This window comes from Protopterus annectens, chromosome 5.part0, assembly GCF_019279795.1.
Source record: "Protopterus annectens isolate FY-2018-M chromosome 5.part0, PAN1.0, whole genome shotgun sequence".
Lineage (NCBI taxonomy): Eukaryota > Metazoa > Chordata > Ceratodontiformes > Protopteridae > Protopterus > Protopterus annectens.
The window spans coordinates 411,347,575-411,370,978 of record NC_056735.1 but is presented as its reverse complement, the minus strand read 5'-3'; the positions used below and the strand labels follow the sequence as shown (position 1 = coordinate 411,370,978).

Genomic DNA, 23,404 nt, shown 5'->3' with positions numbered 1-23,404 from the left:
GGGCTTGTTTAGGCTACACAGGAAGACAGGGAGATAGGAATGAGAAAGGGGAGTGGATATGTTCAGTATAAATTTACATAAGATGGGGGTGGATGGAAAATTGGGGTGGGTAGGGGAGCATAGTGAGTCCGAGAGTGGACAGGGTGAATGGAGCAGTTTAAAACCCCTCACAGATGGTGGTATTACCCCAAGAAAAACAATCAGTGACAATGGGGGTAAGGGAGGGTTTAAACAGCATTGTGAGTGGCTTTGCTAAAATAATGTGAATAACTCAACAGGATAGTGTATTAAAGTAAAATGGCTTTAATAAGCCTGAAGTACATTAACATACGAGTGTACTTTTTACTTAGTAGTAGCACTGGCTAAAAGTTCAGTTGTACAGATGGTTTTAGCAGCTTACCTAGTGGGAGTCTTATATACCCACAGAGATAATTTTATGCAGAAAGATAGGGAACCAACAGCTTTTGAGGCTGGGTAGAAGGGACAATCTTGCAAGCCTAGTGGCAGTTTTATATACTGTATGCACTGAAAATGATTTTCCCAGGCTACATATCCACCTAGCTGAACAGAAATAATTTTATGTAGAAAGATGAGAAAACTGATGACTTTTGAGACTGGGTGGAAGGGCAATATTGCAAGCCCTGAGCAGCTATATTACTCTGTGTGCGTGTCATTATTATTGTTATTATTTAATTCTGCACATTACATTGCTAATACTTTGATCTTTGACTGACACACATGAGTGCGCACACAAACACAGATGTACACATCCACCCATTAATTACAGCCACTTGTATGACTGTATGCCTCAGATATCTGCTTGAGATGAAGTGAATGAATAAATTCATAAATAATAGCCCAAAAATATCTCAGCTTGCTGATATCAGAACCATACAGTGCAACTCCTCTCTACCCTCTCAAATTCTTAGTTTGAGTCAGAAACAAGGAGCAGCTTTTAAATATTTCACTTATACTTAGAAAGTTGATAGAGCAGAAAACTTTGCATTATCAAGCATTTTCTGAAGAATACATAATCTAAATCTCACATGCTTGAAAGTTATCTACAACAGTTTGCCAGAAGCCACACATTTTATAATGATCAAGTTCTTGCTTAAGAATTCTGGACAAAGCCAAAAATAATGAGGGACAAAAAGGGATAAATTTTAAATATTATTTTATTATTATGTTATGTATTTGTCAACTCGGTAAACCCAATGAACAAAGTGTTGTTTTTCAGGGGTAATTTGAGAGGGCTGTCTGGTTAAGTGACTTTCTCAAAGTCACAAAATAGGCAAATGGAGGTGAAAACTTTTCAAATCCTGTACCTTTGACAACAGGAAGCAGTACATTAACATAAGTCCAGACAACTCCAAATCACTTAACATTTTAACTGAACAATAAGCATTGCATGGATGTCAATTCTCTGAACAATAAAAACTATGGAACTGTAATGACTAGGATTATTGAATGATAGCAATCCTCAGTGAGCCCTACTAGGCTAGTGCCCTCTTTTCAGGGGAGACCTGAGATGGTATTCATACTACTATCCAAAATTTATCCAGTGCATCAGGGAACTTCCATTACTTATTTTGACATGTGGTCTTTCAAATCCAACTGAGCAACCATCATCTCAAGCAGATGGAACCTCTGTTTAATATCTCACCCAAAGGACAACACACTCAGAAGTGCAACATCCCCTCAAGCTGGCCTATAATGACAGCAATACATCGACCTGGTGTTTGAATAGAACCCAGACTCTTCTGCACCTAGAGTGAGGGTGCTACTTGTTATGCTACTGACACTAACTACCTTAATGAGAGACAGGGCATAGGTATGAGACAAAATCAATGATGTTCTGCAAAACTTGAGACAGATAGTAGGCAAACTACTCTAATTCACTTAAAATGTTAATAGAACAGGGTTTTCCAGCAACATGCATTTTCTGAACATTTGAACAAAAAAAATGTGATATTTTAATAATTGGCATTACTGACTGACTATAAATCTTAACTATTTTTAACTTTCAGTGGCTTATCAGAAAATGAAGAAACAAGAGAAGGTCTGGCAGTTACTGCAGAGATTAAGGCTTTAAACTCATGGCAAGCTGCTTTTTGTAGTCAAAGTTACATAGTTTGATTACCTCATTTTTTTCTACTGCATGACTTTAAGTTGCTTAACTAGATAGTGCTCCTGGGTTGTTCCTTTACCTGGTTTAAAAGATAGAAAAACAAATATTTAGGGCATATGTATGAGGCTAAATACACATGTGCTGTTACTTAACAATAATAGAAGAGCCAGATCATGGTCAAATATGACCCTAGACAGAGTAATGGTCCAGACCCCATTCTCTGCAGCTGTACCGGTATCTTGTTACTTGGCTGTCCCTCCTCAGTTACCATAAAACACAGATGACACCTGTCAGTGTGCATACTATCTTCATCTTTACTTTTGCAATGATCACAGAGAATTGGATTTATTTTAAAAGCTTTATTTAAAAAATTACAGCAAAAACACTGACAGTCATTTAATGAACAAAGCAAAAGACCCTCACTTTGAAAATGGACAGCATGAGCAACAGTAAACTTCTCTTCCTTTGAAACTGACATTTATTGAAAATGCATCTGGCAAAGTACAACAAACATGCAGGGATTCACAATAAAACAGCATATACTGAAGCCATAGTCAAGGGCTATCTGAATGGTAAAGGAATTCTAAAGACAAATTTGCAATCAGTTTGCTAACAGCTAGGGACAGCATACTGGACATGAAGTCTTTTCTCAAGGACAGCCAAAGAGCACTATCTGATGAAATATATTGGTCAGGCTCACCCTAGACAAACAAAGGCTGAGTGAATCAAAAGCTGAACTGCCAGAAGCAGGTCATTAACAACTGATAGCTTTAACTCATCTACACTAACTACCAAACTGCTGTAGCCCAACACAATGCATTTTACACCCTTGTGCTTGTAAAAAAGTTAAATTAAAAAAGGCATTCACAGTTAATGTTTTAACATTAAACTCAAGCACCATGCTATGCAGCTGATTCACAGTCAAATAAGCACACTGTCACAGTTAGCAAAACAAGAAAACCAAGGATCATATCCAAAAAACATGGTTCATATAATGAAGCCCCTGTTTACTGCAATCACTTCTTACATCTACACCATAAAACTATGGAATGCATAATATACATACACACAAACATGACTATCAGTTACAGGCCCTTGAAGGACTGAGTGCATTAATTTATTTATTTAACATTTGTTTACCTGTAAAGTCCAACGAGGCCAGCAAGAACCCATTTTCAGTGGAGGCCCGGAGAGAGAAGCTCCATTAATACAAATTGTATACATATGACCTTGAAAACATACAAGTAGTATTGTAGTAAAGAAAAAAATACAAAGTGGACTAAGTTGGTATAACAGTTGCTGAAAATGTAAATTTACATTACAAACATAGGATAACTTATCAAAGCATAAAATGATAGCTATTTGGAAAGATACGATGTAGGATGTGAGCAGAATGAATAGAGGGCAGAAAAAGGAAAACTGAAAAAAAGAAGAGAAGCAAAAAAGAAGAAAGAGAGCAAAAAGAGTGGAACAGAGGTAAGCAGTAGAAGTATCTAGAATTAGGGATATTATCCTGCGGTCAAGCAGGAGCAGATCCAAGATTTGGAAAAATATTCCTTAAGTGAGAGTTTAAAGGATGTGTGTTTTTGGTCTGATCTGATAGCTAAGGGAAGGGTATTCCAGATTTTGGCTATGGAGAAAGAGTATAGACTTTGGCCGGGTAGTTTGCTGGGATGATACTCAGTGAGAAATTGATTATTTTCTGACCTGTGAGATTTCTTTGGTATGTAGCTATGGAATATAGTATTAAGAGCTAGGCAGGCCATGGCTCCATAAATGATTTTGCATGCCATTTTAAGCTGAAGGAAGGTAAGGTATTGGTGGAGTTCAAGCCGCTTGAGAGTGAGGAGGGGTATACAGTGATGTGTGGAATCTTTTGCATTGGTGGACAATTTTGAAATTTTATTGTAGCAAGTTTCAAGCTTAGATTTAGAGTAGTTTGTAAGTTTGCAAGTATTGGGGCACCATCCAAGAGTGTGGGCAGAAGGTAAGAAGTAGTCAGAGTGTGCTTAGTGGGTATATCTAGAAATTGTCTCTGCTGGTAGAGAATACCATGTTTATGATGTGTTTCCTTCATATGTAGGTCAAACTTAAGATGTTCATCAATGGTGACACCTAGTTGTTTGTATAGGGAGCAACTTCAATTTTTGTATTATTCTGTGAGAAAATAGTGAATTTACTTTTATTTAGAGAGTGTGGTTTAGGGATGAAAAGAAGAAGTTTAGTTTTTGAGCAGTTAAATAGCAGTCAATTATTGATAAGCCAGTTTTCAATGGAAGTAAAGGCAGCTTGGGTGGTTTGTTGAATATGAGACAGAGTGTCAGAAGAATAGATGACAGCTGAGTCATCAGCACATTGTATGAGCATAGTCTGGCAGGAGTAGCTATTTAAGTCATTTATAAATGTATTGAATAAAAGGGGGCCAAGTACAGAGCCTTGGGGACAACAATTGTGGTGTGTTGGTATGTGGAAAGAGAGTTCGTATGTTTGCTTACAAAACAAAATGAATGAACAAATCCATAATGACCAAGAAGTATATTTCTGCTCACTGTTGTGACAACCATGCAGTGCATCCCTTTGCACACCTCCCATGGCCTCTCAAACTCATAACTTAAGGATCAGAGACAAAGACCCAGTAATCAGGAAGAGATTTTAAAATTCTCAGATTTACTTAGAAAGTTACGTTAGCTAAAGTCTGAAACACATGACTGACATTTAGTGACTCTTCTAGAACAATTTGCGAGAAATCCACACATTTTTCTAGGAACAGACCAAATGAATTCTCAATTTGTTTGCCTAGGAATTCTGGACAAGAATTTCCATGATGACTGCACACTGATAAATAGCTTAATTTCATCTCTGCCAGTGTGAAAAAAAAAAACTGATAGATAAGGGCCAGTAATTCTGTCAGTTTCAGTAAAATTCACTTATTAGTTAATAAGTACACTGTCTAGATGCCAGCAAAGAAAAACCATGGAGAGCCTGAAAAAAGAAAAGTTGAAGAGAAAACCTGACTGGGAAGAATCCTGCAGCTGGTCAGCAAAAAAAACACATCAAGCTCCAGCTCTGGTACAAGAGATGGCTTCCAGTAATTTAGAGGGAAAAAATTCAGATATGCTTAGAGCTAATTAAAATAAATGAAACCTTAAAGGAGTATATCAATCAATTCAAATAACCAAAGGCTGGAAAAAATGGAAGAAACGTTAAACAGCTATTCAGATGAACTGATAAAACTGCAAAAATCAGGATGAAAATGAAGAAAAGGCTGGCTGAGTGTGAGACTGCTCAAGAAGAGCTGTTTCAAAAAATGATAGTTAGAGGACCATGCCCACATAGAAAACCTGTGATTTTCTACTGTACAAGAGAAATTGTAAGGGACAGTCTGTATTAATTTTATGACAACACAAAAAAATAACTGGACTGGTATAACACATCAGGATTTCTTAATTGAAATGACTCATTGGGTGTATTCTCCAAACCTGGCCATGAGAAAGCAGCCAAGACCTATAGTAGTAAATATGTAATCATACCAGCAGAAGAGGTTTATCTTGACAAAGCTGCAGCAGAATGACAAAGCATTAAAAACTGGAGATGGTAGAGTGTTTGTGGAAATGATTATCCACTGTACACCAGGCAGACGAGAAGCTAATTTATCCCATCAATCAGGAATGTCAAGAAGCAGGTGTGAGTTTGAAGCTATTGTATCCCACTGTCTTCAGAATATTATTTCCTGGAGGATCAAAGTAATTTCTTCTGATAAAAAATCTTCTAGAGAAACTTATTCAGTCAAAGCTTTTATAGTGTTTCAAAGAGAAATACTCGAGAGTTAGATAAAAGAACATGACTTGACTAGAAGAATCAGGAGTACCTTGGACTTGAACTGGAGTCTGGGGTTGGGAGATGGACATGAACAGGAAGAAGACCAGCAACAGTGAAATTAGTAAATAAATGTGAGGCAATAAAACATCAATCATGTTTGAGAAATTTGGCTTTACAAGAAAAAGTAGCTGAGAACGATTGGGTTTTTGTTTACTTTGTTAAACTTGTGGGGGGACTGAAGGCATATATTACATTTCATGTCATTAACATTTGGAAGGACACTAAAAGGGGAAAAAGAAAACATAACTGTGAGTAAAACCATTTTTTTTCTTAACAGTATTTCTATAAAACATTTAATGATATAAATTGCATGTTATATAATATGCTTTTTCAGTGATTCATGTATGTGGTAAAGATACTAAAGTCAACAAGTACTTTTTTCTTTTTTAGTTCTAAGAAATGTAGGCATTAGAATATAAAAAGAGAAGAACGCACATTTCAGTTACTAGACTGTAGTCTTGAGCTGTTGGGGTGGGAGATGGAGGGTAGAAGTGCACTGATTATAATTTATGTAAAGCTGAGATGTTTTCTTTTAGTTTTACAATAGTGAGTAACTAGATTAATGCCCTGGGATTAATCTAATAATACACTTCTTGTATAAACAAGTGGGCTTTAAAATTAAGAGACCACAATATTTCTTTTAGCAAATAGATATTCAGTGTGAGTTCAGAAGTCTGCCTCTGTGGGCATCTGTATATTCTGACCTTCTGTTTCAATGGAAGCAATCTGGCTACTGGTGAAGGCAATACTTCTTGAGAGATGTGGACATTGTTTACTGATAGAAAAGCAAAATTAAAAGGTGCAATGGCAAGCAGCTTAGTAAAGTACAACGTTTAAAATTATTGGAAGTGAATAAGAGATAGCAGCTTTTCTGGTACTAAAACATTTCAACGCATTTACTAGAACAGTGCATAATTTAGTTTTATTTAAGGATAGCCAGTGCATTTTTTCTTAAGGCTAAAAGTTAATGTTTTCTGTAGGCATACAAGTGGTTTTTCACATCTGGTGGGAGTGGGTGGGGGTGGGGATAAACATAAGACAAGAACAGACATTAGTCTAATTAGGAGCAGAGGCTGTAACATGTGACTTAGCATGGATAACTTTAATTTTACATTATGTAAGGCCTGTGGGTGCAGCTGTCAATATGGGAAAACTGTTCCTATCAGGAGGATTAAACTTGTTCAAAGTTTTATGTGTTTGTTTTATGTTAATAGGTTATGAGGGTATTCTTGGAGGTTTGAGGGACTTCATTAAAACAAAAACTCTTTTAAAATGTGATATAGTTTCAAATGAAGATGACAAGAAAAAACTGTATAAAGCATCAACATGCCAAACATATAAACATGCAACACAAAAGCTGAGAATAAACATGTTTAAAAGCTGTCATATATAATAGGTGGGAATAATAACTTCTTATCATAATGGCTGCACTATTCATATTATTTTGGAATGTGAATGACCTCACAGGTATAGACAAAAAGGTACATGTATTGAATTATATTAAGAAATGCAGAGTGCAACCATCAATGCTGCAGGAGACGTATATGGAAGGAGTTGAGCATGTGAATTTGATATATAAAGGATTTTTGGATGGATATTCAGCAGAATATCAGGGACAAAGGAAATAGGGAGTAATTATATTAACTGTTAGTGGACCTCTAATAGTGATAGAACAATAGAAAAAAAAGATGGTAATGGTAGATTTGTGGTAGTATGGGCTACTAGCAAGGGAGGAGCATTACACTGGCATGTATTTATATTCCATCTAAAACTGCTATTGTGGAGCTTAAGAAACTTTAGGGAGAAATAATTAGCTTTTAGCAGGGAATATTACTTATAGGTGGGGACTGGAACTTGGTTTGCAACAGTGGGGAACCTAAAAAAGAAAATATAACAAAAGAGGGTAGATTTCTGAAGAAAATTTTGAAAATATTGGGTTTGAAAGGAGTGAATGCAGTAGTATGAACTAAGAGAAAATTTTCAATATTTCCCCAAGGTACAAAAACTCGGCTAGACTAAACAGAAATTATATTTCATAGGAATATGTGCATTTAATTGAAAGCTTCAACACATCCAATTGCTATTTCAAATCATGCACCAATAACAACTAAGATAAAAAATGCAGGGTAATGAAGTAAAATGAGGCACTGGTGGTTCCCCACCTACCTGCTAAAAAGAGAAGAATTTAAGGAATGGACAGTGAAAATTATTAGGGAAGATAGACCTGGTTATTACCAACATGGACACTGATGCTCCACACCAGAGGTCAATTCCTCCTTGGTCAGATCCGCCCACAAGCTAATCACCCTAGACATCCACATCCCTCCCCCACCCCTCATTAGGGAAACCACAGTAAAATATTTCTCCAAAGCCAACTTCACGCTTCTTAAGACAGAAGTGGCAAACGTCACGACACCCATGCTGACGGACAATAGAGGTATGACTACTGAATCCTACACAAATGCACTTTATAAGCACTTACACGAGTGCATGGATCGTGCAATCCCTAACAGAACCAAGATGCTATCCTCTAAAAAAAGGAAGCCAATCTGGTGGTCCCCTGCCATAAACAAACTCTACAACAAAAGAAAGAAACTGTTGCAAAAAAGAGTAAAATCCCATGATTGGAGAAAATCCCTGGTCAGCCTCAGTAAGAAGCTGAGATCCCTCATAAAATCTTCCAAAGCTAGTTACGAAAACAAAATCGCCACTGACTCTAAAGACAACCAAAAAGCATTCTATAGCTATGTCAATAATCTCAATGGCAACACTCATATCTGCTCTGAGTTACATCACAATGGCACTAAATATACAGAACCAACTGATATTGCCAACATCCATGCAGATAGGTTCTGTGCTAACTTTACCCACCTCTCATCCCGTAAAGGGCTCATCTCTATACCAGAAGAATGGAAAGGTCCTGTAATCACGGCTGCACAGGTAAAAAACACACTCTCCAAAGCCAAGAACACAGCATCCATGGGACCTGACAACATCCCGGGCTGTGTTCTACATGAACTACAGAATGAACTGACACCCCACCTAAGTACCATGTTCAATCATAGCCTCACTTCAGGCTATGTGCCCACAAAATGGTGCACAGTGATGGTTATCCCACTCCACAAAGGGGGAGCCACCACGGACCCCGGAAACTACTGCCCCATTAGCCTGATGAGCCTGGTCTGCAAGGCTATGGAACGTATCGTCATGGAACTTATAAACAATGACACTGGTAATCTCCAAACTCAGGACCCCACCCAGTTCAGGTTTGTAAAAGGCAGATCATGTCTCCTAAACCTGATAGACTTATTTGAAGCAGTCACCAAAGCTGTAGATAAGGGTAAGGTGGTTCACACAGCCTATCTAGATCTCGCCAAGGCTTTCGACACCATCCTCCACTCTGGAATTATACATAAACTCACTAAACTAGGTATAAATCCCTATGTCACAAGATGGGTTGCCAACTGGCTCACTGACAGAATCCACACTGTGAAAGTAGCAGACTCCAAATCCAACTTCAGACCAGTGACAAGTGGAGTGCCACAGGGTTCCATCCTGGTTCTTCTCCTGTTTGGTATCTACTTCTCTGAAGTACATGCTAACACAGAAGGTCTTTGCCTAACGAAGTTCGCAGATGACTGCAAACTAGGAGCCATAATCAAAACTTCAAAAATGTGGACCTCCTACAAAAGGGCCTTGCTGAGACAGATACCTGGTGTCAAAGCCATGGCCTCAAGCTCAATGCCAAAAAGTGCATTGTCATCCCTTTTGGTAAAAACTCTGTACCCATGAACTACCACATAGGCGGTAGTCTAATTAACACCGAAAGTGTGATAAGAGACCTTGGGACACAGGTGGACAGTAGTCTCTCCTTTGATAATCACATCGCCACAGTAGTCAGGAAATCATTCTACGTGGCACACCTCATCACAAAAGGTTTCTCATCCAGGAAAAAAGAGGTAATTGTTCCCCTCTACTCATCACTCATTAGACCCATTATAGAGTACAATGCCCCTTTTGGTATGTACCTCACAAGACATCTACAACAACTGTAAAGGCTGCAGAAATACCTCACAAAGAGGATTACCTGCCTCAAGCAGATGCTCTACGCAGACCGTCTCAAAAAACTGCAGCTTTACTCCATCACATATCGCCTACTCAGAGGTGATCTCTGCCTAACACACAAAGTTATGTCAAACCCAGAGCTTTTGGACATGCTCCACTTAAAGAAATCCCAATCCCTACGAGCTACATGCTCTAGGGACCTAAACCTTGTCACCACAATAAACAGAACATGTTGGAGGGATAGATTCCTGTCCCAGAGACTTCCCATACTCTGGAACAAACTACCTATCTATATCAAACAAAGCTCCTCATTACCACTCTTCAAGAAAAATCTTGATGATTGGATGGGAGATAGGAAATTCACCCCGGGTATCACTTCTGTGGCTCTGCTCGACAGTGGCACAGGAAAATACTTTTCTTGGGTGGCGAAAGCCAGGGTACCTTTTGGCTAGGCTTATAAAGGCCCTAGGGCCAATAGCCTAGTACCTACCTATGAACCTATGAAGTTTTAGCTACTCAGTGGGATAAAATGAAAGTGGAGTTTAAAATGGGGTAGAAAGAAAAGAAAAAGAGCTATGGTTAAGAAGTAACAAGAATTACTTGGAGGGACAGTCACATTTAAAGTATTGTAGAATATGGAGACTCTAACAAAAGAAGAGGTGCAACTGCATAGCGTTAAAGAGAAAATAAAAGAGTATTTGGATAATGTGCATGAATTTAGAAAGATTGTTGTTAAGCAACTGGTTTTTGATAATAACTCCAGAGCACAAAAACTTTTAGTACAAAGATGCAGACAACAGAAAGTAGAAAGGGTTGTTGCCAAACCTAGGGAGCCTATAACAAGAAAATAACCAGAGATCTTGTAGAGGTATTAGAGATGTTATGGAAATTTTATGAAAATATCTATAAAGCAGAGAAATGTGGAAATCAAGTAAAAGCACAAATGGAAATATTTAAGGAAGACTAAGCATGTCAAGTTTACAGGTAGATGAGCCTCAACAATTAACTTTTAAGATAGGAGGAAAAAGAGTCTTCAGGAATAGATGATATTCCTGTGGATGTTTGGAAGCTAGGATGGATGAATGTGATAAAGATATGAAAGGTTTTTCTTAGCAGTATTTTAAAAGGAGGAGAAGCAATATCCTGGGAGAAAGCTGTGGTGGCTGTAATACCTAAAGATGGTGAAAATCAATCAGACCCAGCTTCATATAGGCACATTTCAATTTTAAACTATGATTATAAAGTGTTTATATCTAAAATAGCTACAAGAATGTCAAAGGTGTTGCCAAAATTGATAAATATTGATCAGTGTGGTCTTGTGAAAGGGAGCCAACATTTGACAACATTAACAGCACACTGATGATCCAGAGGGAATGCAAAATGTAAGAAAATACTGCTGTTGTTGGTGAATCTTGGCACAGAAAAAAACATTTGACAGAGTAGGCTGGGATTTTATGAGTAGGGCAATACAAGCATTTGCATTCCTTGACACAATAATAAGATTAATTAGAAGAATATATGAAGAATTAGAGGTAAAAATTAAAATGGGTAGGTTAATCTCTGATTAGTTGTGTCTGAATAGAGGAACCAGACAGGCAGTCCACTTTCCCCTTTGTTATTTGTGTTGTTTTTACAGCAATTGGCAAAGAAAATAAGGGAATGAGAAATTAAAGGATATAATTGATATGGTAATCAAAATAGTTGGCTTTATTTGGAGGTGATATTATTTTGAGACTGAAATTCTCTGTATAGATCTCTGGTGCATTTCTTTGCCAAATAACATACTATGTTTACATTTAAAAGGATATTAGCCTGTGTGTGTGTGTGTGTGTGTGTGTGTGGGGGGGGTCCTAAAGTAGGCATATAAAGAGTTAAAATTTAGTAGGAAAAGAAAAATAATAACGGATTAAAATAACTAAAGCATGCTATTATTACGAGGAAACTGCTAAGGAAAGTGTAAGAAATAACACATTACCTTACATGAAAAGCACAAAGAAAATAAATGTGCAGCTCTTCTTCAGTTCCACATGAAACCTTAACTGTGAGTATAAACTGAAGTGGGGAGGCCAAATGTTAGCAGATTACTCAGTAGTAAGTTCCTTGTGGGCAGTATACTTACACAATGGCATCGGGACTTCATGAGAAAGAGGTATGTGTAAAGACAACAGAGAATGCTGAAAGGCAATGGAACAAAGTTAGGAAACAGTCAAAGTCAGAATGACAAATTAAGGCTAAATTCTGAGAAATCAGGTTGAGCCTTTTGTTGTAAGTGAAATCTCAGCGACACAAATATTTAGACTACCTGATCTTCATTAGATAATATTTTGCACATCTCCTCGACACTGCAGTGGACATAAAGCACTTGAAGATACTTTTATAAATGCTCAGACATTCATATACAAGTAACTGCCTGCCTATCTGACTAGCAGAAAGTGGTAATGACCTAATGTAGTACCCATTGCATGAAAGACTCCAAATCTGCTTTTAGACTGCAGCAGTATTTTTGGCAATTCTCTCACTAAAACTATACACTTGGATGTTAAAACTCTGTACAGCAGATATGTGCAGTGAACTTAAAGTTACAGCTCTGACATGAGCTAGGAAATGTCAATGAGGAATCCATTTACTACTACACAAGTGGAAAAGGATAGGGTTCCTGTTGAAATTTCGAGAACTATGGAAGCAATCCTCAGAATAGCAAGACAGTGTTAATATGGCTAATATAAAGTCTGGGGTAGTGGTACCTCAGGGTATTCTATTCCCCTTACTCTGAGGTACTGTGATCTCGGAGTTAAGGGCTGAAGCTACCCACATCAGGGAATGCAAAAGGGTGGAGCCTTTCTATAAAAGCACCTTAATGACATCAAGCCTACATCACGGCACGTTTCAAGATTTGCTGTATTTCCCCCTAGCAGTCAGACTCTGTTTTTGTTTTGTCATTGCAAGACTCATTATTATGGATTTTATGCTTTTGAAGGGACATAGTAAGACTTCCTGATATCCTACATACAGGTTATGTAACTCTCGCTGGTAAGAGTTTGAAGGAGTGAAAGATCAGACATCTTGGATTTCTAAAGGTATGCAGTTTAGACCCAACAAACTAAGGGAGAAACTAAACATGTTTATCACAGTAGCCTGAGGTAGAAGCACACCTATTAGGGCAGTAACCATTACCCAACCTTGTTGGGGTACGCTGTATTTACTACTTTGTCTTTGTTGCCCTTGAAGCCAAGTAATCAATACTACAGAATGAGTGTCAGATGATGCAGTTTGCTTCAAATATCGCTTGAGGAACAGACTTCAGAAAACTGATCAAGTCTGTAAACATTGCTGGAGTGTAGCATCAGTGATATTTATTTATTTATTTTTCTTTGTTAGCTGGGAAAGTCTGAGTGGACAGAGCCATTTTCAGTGGAGGTCCAGGGAGAAAAGCTCCACCACAGTTTATTTATATTAACAAGTGAATTTCAGTCAGTTCTCAGAAAAAAATAAACAGTTACATTTCTCAGAAAAAAAAATCTAACTACAAGGTAGTTATATACAGTAAAGTATTTACAACAACAATTATAAGTCTATACAGTTGTTGTAGCTCTAAAATCTCGCAGGAAGTGAATGGCTTGATAAAAGGGAAAGTGTTGGGTTAGTGTTCTTACATTTCAGTAAAGAAAGGTTTTGTGGCCTTATTTTAAGGTCGAGGTATGTGAAAACCTATCTGCCACTGATATCAGATTATTAACTCTTTAGAGATCTGATAAGTACCTACTACACCAAATCCTGTGTATTCTTCAGCCCTGCAGACTGTCTCAAATCAACTGCAGCTGGAATGCTGTAAAACACTCAGAAAACCCAGAAGCCTTGTCTGACTGTTGTACTTTGGTCATCAGCATGCATTTTGGGAGATCAGATGCAGGCAAGACTCTTCTGTTCTAACAGGAAACAAAATATACGAGTAAAGCTTTTTATTAATAGTTAAAGAGCTGTGTAAGCAGAAATAGACAATTGCACAGCCAAGCAAACTTCACACTTCAATAACAGGAAATATCTATGAAGTATTTCTGAGAAAAGGTCTGGTGATAAATCTTTTAAACATGTTTTTAGTACAAAATATTAACTTTCATAATTACTTATCAATGGCACTTGGGTATAAAATGCTTGAATTGGCATTCACACACACACACACACACACACACACACACACACACACACACACACACACACACACACAAAACTTTTATCCTAAGCACTCCTTTACATTTTCTGTCATCTGAAGGCTAACATTTTATGAAGACTTTTCTGAAAATCTGCTGAAAAAAAAAAACATTGTTCACAGAATTAATTAATGTTCAGTCCTACTCTAAGGCTGTGATACTGGTATTTGTCAGAAGAGGGCACACTGCATTGTCACCCCTTTTTCTTGCTGCTTTACTCTGAAACACTATTTTAAATACTATTTAAGAATAAATTCTTCAGATGCAGTTTGCAATAGTGCTCTGTTTAATAATGATACTGGGAGAGTATAGCTTCCATGACAAGATTCAGATAGTGTTTTAGGTGTTGGAAGAACCAAACAGGGGGATTGAAAGCAGCAGATTTTTTGTCATCTTCCCAGGGAAAAAAAATTGCTGTTCCAAGAAACACACACACAACACAAGCACACCAAAAAAAACAGCAATCCACACACATACACTTAAAATCCTACATCTAACCCTACACTAAACTGTACATACACTACTATCTATTCACTTACCTTAGCCCAAATCCTAACCCTAAGGTTCGTCACTATCGCACACTCACCTGACCCGCACCCTAACCCTAACTCATCTATCCCGCCCTAACCCTAAAGTCTGTCACTATCGCGCACACACCTCACCCTAACCCTAACTCACCTAACCCGCGCCCTAACATCCGCACAATTGCACACTTACCTGAACCCGAGCCGTAACTTTCCACCACAGTGCTGAAAATAGCAAAGCCACAGAAACGGCCCACCGAATTCTTTCCCTGGGAAAGAATTTGATGTTCAGTGGCTTCGCGATAATCAGTTTTTGAACTTCACAGTTCGAACATATGGTGTTCGAACTGCTGAAGTTTCGACGAACTGATAGGAACCCTAGCTGACACTGCATGCATTGATGCAAGTGATGTCAATAGCTCTGCCCATTTAGGATGTGCAAAAAAAAAAAAATAAATAAATAAATAAAAACATTCCTTCTGTGTAGGAATATGTGACAGAGTAGACTTCTCTGCTCAGATCCATTTTCCCTTCCCATCCTGCTGATAGAGTGCTCCCAACCCCAACAGATAGTACTGTGGACATTAGGGGAAAAAGGAGCAAAGGGAGCACATGTAGGACAGCATATGGTCAGCTAGAGGGCACAAAAAAGTGGCCGAAAAATAGAACATGGCTTCCATCGATAAGTACACATCAAAGCATATGAAGCAGGCACATTGTAATATCAGATATCATCACAGTGTCAGGACAGTGTCCCTTCCTTAATTGTGTCATGTATAGTTATGAAACTCACATCACTTATTTCTCAGAGTTAACCTCTGATTGTCTCTTGTTTAACACCTTTCTGTTTAACAGATCTTGAGTTTATTGACCTCTTGTCTTTCTGTACATTTGAGTTATGCTTATTTTTTAAATTTACTAGTGAGAATGTACATTTAAGGTGTCATGTGTGACTGAACACAGTGACATGAATATCTCTGTAGGCATATTTGACAAAGAAGGGGTGTGTCCCTGTCCCAAGCTCTTCTAAACAATGTACTTTTCCCTCTTATTAAATGATATTGTGGGTTGTATTGCAGTGGCATATTTTAGCCTGCTGTCTGAAAGGAGATGCTTTTCTCCTTATAGCCATTGCCCCAGGCATAGTTTTAAATTAATATTTAACTGTAGTGTTTCCTGAGCTAATGGATTTACTTTCGTATGCCATTACACCACTGCATTTGTCTTAAAGTTCTGTCATTAACTTTAATACTTTTTCTCACTAGTACAGCAAAACTCATTACCGCAGACCCCCTGACTACAGGGATATCTTCAGTATTTACCCAATGCCAGTAAGAACACTGCTTAAAGCATATGTCTTTATGGTTCTCTTCTTGGCTTACATCATAAGAATTATTGCAGTCTACAACATTTGGCTTTAGTCTACACAGTCCCCAAATCTTACATGTTACATACTGCACATGTCTGGTTTAATTGGCAGTCAGACAACGGCTTTAGTTGTATTCCTGTACTCTGGCTCTGCAGGTGGTCACTGGTGATCATGTTTTCAGTTACCATATAAATAATGATGTGAGTCAGTGTCTCAGAGTGTCTTTAGGCCCCTATTGAATTATACTACCCCATTACTAATACACCCCATTAGTAACACATATTCCAGTCTTAGCTGAGACACATACTGCTTGCACATAATGCCTGTAAATAACGTCACTAAGCAGACCCATTTCAACTATCCACTGTAAATAAAGCCTCTTTCTCTGAACTGGTAAGAAAAGACTGTTACATGTGCTACAAAAATGCACAACTCTCTGTTTCAGAATGCTGTATTTGCATGGAACTGCACTAAAGAGTCATGATTGTGACTACTTTGTGTATAGAAACAGGTCTACACCTGCCAGTAGTATATATAACATTTCTCCAAACTGCAACTGCCTTGGATGACTTATAAAAATGATGCAAGGAATATGCAGAGCAGAGTGGTGTCATGGGATTCTGCTTATGTTGGTTCTGCTATACATGTAGAGTGGTCATAACTGGAATTTTGTTGGCACAGTTAAATGTGAGTCTTGTTGGTAAAAAAAAAACTTTGAACTACTGAATAATGTTATGAGTACCTAATGCAAACAAGTACCTTCATCACTAATGTGAAGATTATATCAAAGGATCACTATTAACCTATTAATATATGTTACATTACTAGAAGAGTCTGAATGGTTTGTATATTTTATGTTATGCCCCATTTATTTTAGTTAAATTCCTTCAGTTCAATTGTGTCCCTTGCATGAACTTTTGAATGGCATATTTCTTGGTGTTCATTGTTTAATAAAGCAACAAATGTTTAGACTTTCTTTATGTCTTTAAAATGTAAGTTTGGATGCTTATAGTGAACATACCTAATAGCCGGAATCTCTAATGTTCTGGGTAGGCTGAGATTTTTTGCAGTTATGTTTTCTATTCCCTCATGAAGACTTACATGCAATATTAGCTTGCATCTTTACCACTGTGATTTTGCCTGTGTGTGTCATGAGAAGTATACTCCCCAAGTCATCAGGCAAACAACTAACCTTTAAGGAAAAGAGTCTTCCTGCATACTCAGCCATTATCCCCCACCCCCACATACAGTTTCAATACTACCAGTCATCTAAATGTGAATCCAAAAGCTTGAAGGGATCCAGTGTTAAAATGGTGCAATTGTTTGTAGAGTTAATCATATATTTTGATCATTTTTGTATTTTTCAGAGGTTAAATTAAGCCACTGTTCTACTACCTATGATATCATGATCTGCAGGTCTTCACTAATATCATGACATTTCCTGCATACAGTGCTACAAAACTTAGGATAACATGAATATTTGGATCTGTATGTCAGCTGGATGATGTTATATGAGTGATTTATAACTCCAAATGAAGAGATACATCTGAAGTTTATTTACGGTTTCTCTGCCAGCTGTCACCCAGTACTAGGCTAACTTTTTGTATTCTGATTTTGGCCTCCATACTCCTCTGTGATCATTCAGACTTTTCATAGATAGGTTCATTCATTCATCCCTTCTTCAAACACTGGAGCATACCTGGAGGGAGAGTTAAGAGCCAAGGATCGCAGATGTCATCTTGTTGGGGGTGAACAAGGACATTTTTACATGGTCCTGCAGCTCTACTCTGATTGGCTGACAAGCAGAGTGCAGTGCTCACTATGCTGAGGCCCACTACGGGTGCATGCTCCTACTCACCTACTATGCTCAGCTAGTTTTGTGCTCCTGAGTCGCTGTTCATATGAAATAAATTTCTTAGTCTTCCCCAAGAGGGGGCTGCTGTCATGGGACCTAATCATCTGATATATGAGTCAGAATTGGCTGCTTACTTCCATCGCTCCTCAGGCTGCTTCTCCATTGTGTTGAGCACTATCTGGACCTGGACCAGATGGAGGACAGTCAGGGAAATAATTATGATAACTTTTGAACCTTTGCTACCTATACTTAATACATGCATATGTGCACATTATGTGTATGTGTATGTATATTGTGTGTGTATGTGCGTGTGTGTGTGTGTGTGTGTGTGTGTGTGTGTGTGTGTGTGTGTGTGTGTGTGTGTCTGTGTCTGTGTGTCTGTGTAAGTCAGATACATATATACATCAACTGGGTTCCTGATTAATCTATAGTTTCCATTACATTGACCACTGATAGTGTGAAGCAGTTGTAGTGAAAACCACTTTCCATACCGCTCAACCTGCAGACATTTAAAATAGGTAGAAAGACCCTTGAAAAGTAGGTACAGCCATCCAAATATCTGGACATCTAATTAGCATAAAAACTGTATGCATATACTAGGCAAGCTGCCCTTGAGGGTCATTTTAAACCCAGCCAATTTTCCTTTCAAATGTGAGAATCAAACTCTATATCTTGTGACTATGAAGTAAACTGACCATCATACCAGCTCTCAATCAAATGGCACATACTTCTTCCCCCTTCTAGTAGTAATGTGGGACACTACTCAGAAACCCATGTTTAAAAAACAAAGTGACAGCAAAACATCTGTAGACTTTAATGATCTATATTGCAAATTCTACCACACAGTGTCATTTATTTTTGCTTCTGACAAAAGGGAGATGTAAGATATGTGCCCCCTTTCTTTTCTTTATTGGTGCAACTAGTATGTTAGTCATTCACTGTGGTTTTCCATGTACTAGACATCTTCAAAATTCAAGTGCGATGAAGGAGATTCAGAAAGGTGTGCTAAAGAGTAAATCAAGCCTGAAAATTAGGACATACCTCCAAAAATAGGTACATCTTGTACTGGGGTAAATCAAGCCTGAAAATAGAAATGTTCTTCCAAAACAGGAACAGTTGAGATGTCTGCCACTTTCAGTGAACCACAAACAAAGTATTTTTGCTGGGGGCCAAGTCCACATATGAAGCCCCTTGGTGGGGCTTCCCCCCACACCCCCCTAAGTTACATACACTAACACCACAGTTTTCTGCCTGTTTTGACTACACAAACTACCTTCAGAAAGTTGTCATGTTCCCGTATACATTTGCAGTTCTGAACTGCAAATGTCAAATGCACATCACTTATGTAGAGCATTGAAACAATTCAATTTACCTTTGAAAAATCCTTTCCTTAACACTACTAATCCTAACCTTACAGGGTATTCAAACATTTCAGCATTAGTTTCTCAAACCAATGCTTACCTTCCCTGCAAACATCTGATGTTCCGTTCATCTGAAATCTTAAAATTAAATTTCAACGAACAGAACAGTCAGCCACATTTTACAGTCATACACTCCATTGATGAGCAGCCCATTTGATGGAGAAATAATAAACACACACACACACACACACACATATATATATATATATATATATATATATATATATATATATATATTATTTAATCTTACTGCATTTATTAAAAAAAAGTATAGGTATACTTTTTTGTTTTGAAGTATTAAAAATAATCTGAAAGGTCTATGTGAAAGAGATTATTTTCGTTTTATAGTTAGTCCTGTAAGGAATAACTTTTGCATTATGTTGCATTGATTATGTTGCATTGTTAGAATTTTTTATTTTAAGTTTGTTCATATACATGAGGCATTCTGACTATAGCTCAGTTGACCTAGGTCAGTTAGTGGCTTGGGCGTCTGAGAGGCATGGCAGGAATGACATTACCAGCCTGATTGTTGGGTGAGTGGGAGTCTCCTCTGATAATCCTTGATGGATGCTGGGGATGTCATGCCAAGAGGCATGGGTCAAATAGAAAAAATGGGTGTGAATAAGGCTGAGCTGCCACAGAGGCAGGGCAATATGCTGCACATCCCCATTGCATGCCCATTTACTTGATCATAGCATATGGAATCATGAGGAGGGAAGCAACAGGTTAGGGGATAAAATAAGACCCCCCAAGTGGATATGAATAACCAGACCCATAGGACACCAGTAAATTCTCTGTTGGTCCCATCCCTACCAGAGACAGTATGTGGGGGTAAAGGAGATGGCTGGCAGACCCAGCCATGGATATGGGGCACTGGACTGAATGCAGTAAGATGATGCAGGAGGGAGAAAAAAAAATGTTCATTATATGTTTGTTTAACTAAATTAGTAAATATATTTTATGGTGTTTTCCCCCCATATATAAAAACAGAGGGCAAATGCCAGTCCTTTTTTACATAAGTGTATGCTGAGCAACTTCAGCACAGACAGTATCATTTTATTTTGTTTCACTATAAAGTTGTAATTATAAAAAGTAATTACCTTTTATAGATTTCTTTACCAATTTACAAATTCTGACAATACATCTATCAATAAAAGAAACTCATTTTGTAGATAGTACAGTGCAGAATAACATACCTTCAATGCAACTCCTTTTTATGGTTTTGGCTGTTTGAATCTGAATATTTTACCTACAGCTGCCATAAATGAAAACAATGAAATCGACTCTTTGAACTGTTGATGCTGACAAATTGCACATGTTATCCGTAAATATTGTCTAGATACCCATTTTCATGTGCTGCATTATCTGCAGTGTGTGTGTGTGTGTGTGTGTGTGTGTGTGTGTGTGTGTGTGTGTGTGTGTGTGTGTGTGTGTGTAAGCATGCAGGCAGGGGTGTGTGTGTCTGGGTGCTGGTTTGTTGTGTTGTATGTGTGCATATAATATACATTTATTAAGTTTGACTTAACAGCCAGGTTGCAACAGCATGTGAACCTGATTTCATTAAAAATACATAGTTCCCAGATGTATGCATTAAGCTTCTGGATAGACACCTTCCAATAAGCTGTAAATATGGAAAAAACACTATTTCAGATTAAACACATAACTTATTATTACTTTTCACCTCAATGTCCTACCTGATTTCTTCTTTAAAGAACTTCTTGCAGATAGATGTGCCAATACATGCATTGCATTTATCAAGACCCAAGAAACTTTTGTCAAAAGTACTGTTTGCCGTGATCGGGGGAGACTCCAGAGACAAGGAAGGTTTGGGGAGACAGCTGCAATTCAAGATCAGCAAATGGGATAGTAGCATGTACAGATGATAAAGCCAACACCTCAGTTGATAATCCATTGTCCTATCCTTAATCCATGTGCAAGTGTGCCCTGAAATACCTTCTTTGTAGAGGGAAAAGTTACAGCAAAAGATCATGTGAAGATCATGAAATGAGTTGAAAGCAGCACTGAGCTTGTATTTATGTGGACAATCCCTTTTGAGCAGTTCCTATCCTGTACTTATTTTCTGTTTTACAGTGAGGAAGTACATGGAGGATGCAGATAACTACGGCTGCTATGGTTACCTTTCCTCCAATTGGCACTGTTGCTGACCCCACCCTTCTACAGGCTATCAACCTTCATCAGAACTTCTGTAGAGAGAGAGGTAGGATATCCTGACATATTTATACAGCTGACATGCCTTAAAATATGTACATTTACACTTTAGATTTCAGCAGTTCCTCATTTTAAATCTATACAATTTTTTTTTACCATGATGAATGTACTGAAATACCTATTCTGCTTTTAAAATGCCATTTTAAATTTGATGAATTTGTGATTCATTTATTTAGCAATTTTGTGTGCCTTAAATATATGCACCATATTTTTTGTGTGTTAAATTACATGCCATGATATTTATTGGGTACATTTACTGTTTGCACTAAAATGTGTTGATTGGTAAAAAAATACGTACCATATTTTTGTGAAGGATGGTAAGTGGAAATGTGTTCTAGTTTATTAGTTTTGGCAGATAGTAAAGCTTTTTGTGAGGGTACATTCCTTTGTAAGAACAAATATAAGATCATAATTAAATACATCTGTGGGTAGATATAAATACAGACATAAAGGAGACAATTTTGGCAATGTCACGTTGTAGATACAGTAGGTATATACATAGCTTTAGCATAGAGTCGGTCATAGACAGCTGTGGTGGAAAGTTTACAGTAACCGAGGTTCCTGGAAATTACAGAACAACAGGTTACGCCTATCCATATAATATAAAGTAAACTCCTGATAAGAAAAAAATACATTTTTTTGCTAGATTAAAGCATGCCATTTCAACCCTATATCAGTTCTGCTTTTTTTTTTTTTTGCATGAAGGTTTCACATAATGGCAGGCAACTTTAAAGTGACTAATGATTCAAAGTAGTTATGTCTGACTCTAACATTTACATAAGGTCATATATTTTGTTAACAGATAAGAAACAGTTATGTAACCTAATCTGTTCTCTTCCCATCTGCTGACAAAGCTGGAAATATTATTGAATTAATAGCCAATTTTTTATACTACCCCCTTACTCACTTGGCCTCTGTGCTTAAAATTTCTGTCATGTCCTTCTCTTCATTATTTATTTTTTTATTGAAGAGCGTGCATGCTGCACTCCTGTTTTATGAATTATGTACCTTTTTTGATGCCACTTTGTCACCTGCATTTGCCCAGGCTGCAGACTTAACAATAACATTTCTCAGATGATGAGACCAATCTCCTTGAAAAAGGCCTGGACAATCGTTTAAAATAACAGATGGACAGTAAATGAAGGACCTGCAGAGACTTGCAAATATAATCCTGGCACCTCAGCATCTCAGTTTCAGGAAGAGTATGAAAATGAGCATCTAAAACATTATTAATTTGCTACTGTTTTTATGGAGGCTTGGGCTAAATACTGATGTAAAATAGTCAAAGCATACAAGAAGCTGATTGCAAATCAGCTGTGCAAGGAATAATTTAATAGGTATTGCCTATTAATTTTAGTCTTTTGTTTTGTGTTTGTGTTGTGTGAGTGTGTGTGTGTGTGTGTGTGTGTGTGTGTGTGTGTGTGTGTGTGTGTGTGTGTGTGTGTGTGTGTGCGCGCGCGCGCACGCAAGCTGGTTCAGGCACCTAGGCAGCGTGACTTTTCCCTGTGGTACATTTGGTTGAGGAGTTGAGGACACATGGCTGAAATGACATTCAGCTGCAGAGAAATATGGCTGTTGTGAATTCCCTGTGGGGAAAGAGAAGAATGTGGTTCCATGCCCACAACATCAATAACCAAATGCATAGGGGGAAGTGATGTCCATGGCACCCAAGTCAACAGAGACAGCTGGCAGCATGGCAAGCATCAGCAGTAGTCTGGCCAGTGGT

General features: G+C 37.8%; 1 protein-coding gene across 2 annotated transcripts in view; it reads right to left on the bottom strand.

The window, feature by feature from the left end:
* The window catches only part of DIPK2B (divergent protein kinase domain 2B), a 200,518-nt gene extending 179,000 nt beyond the window's left edge, over positions 1-21,518 (bottom strand). For both annotated transcript variants that reach the window (XM_044072371.1, XM_044072372.1), the window contains exon 1: positions 21,144-21,518. In XM_044072371.1, coding sequence (XP_043928306.1) covers positions 21,144-21,439 — 296 coding nt within the window. In that variant the 5' untranslated portion in view covers positions 21,440-21,518. The remainder of the gene's footprint in view (positions 1-21,143) is intronic.
* Between the last annotated feature and the right edge of the window lie 1,886 nt (positions 21,519-23,404).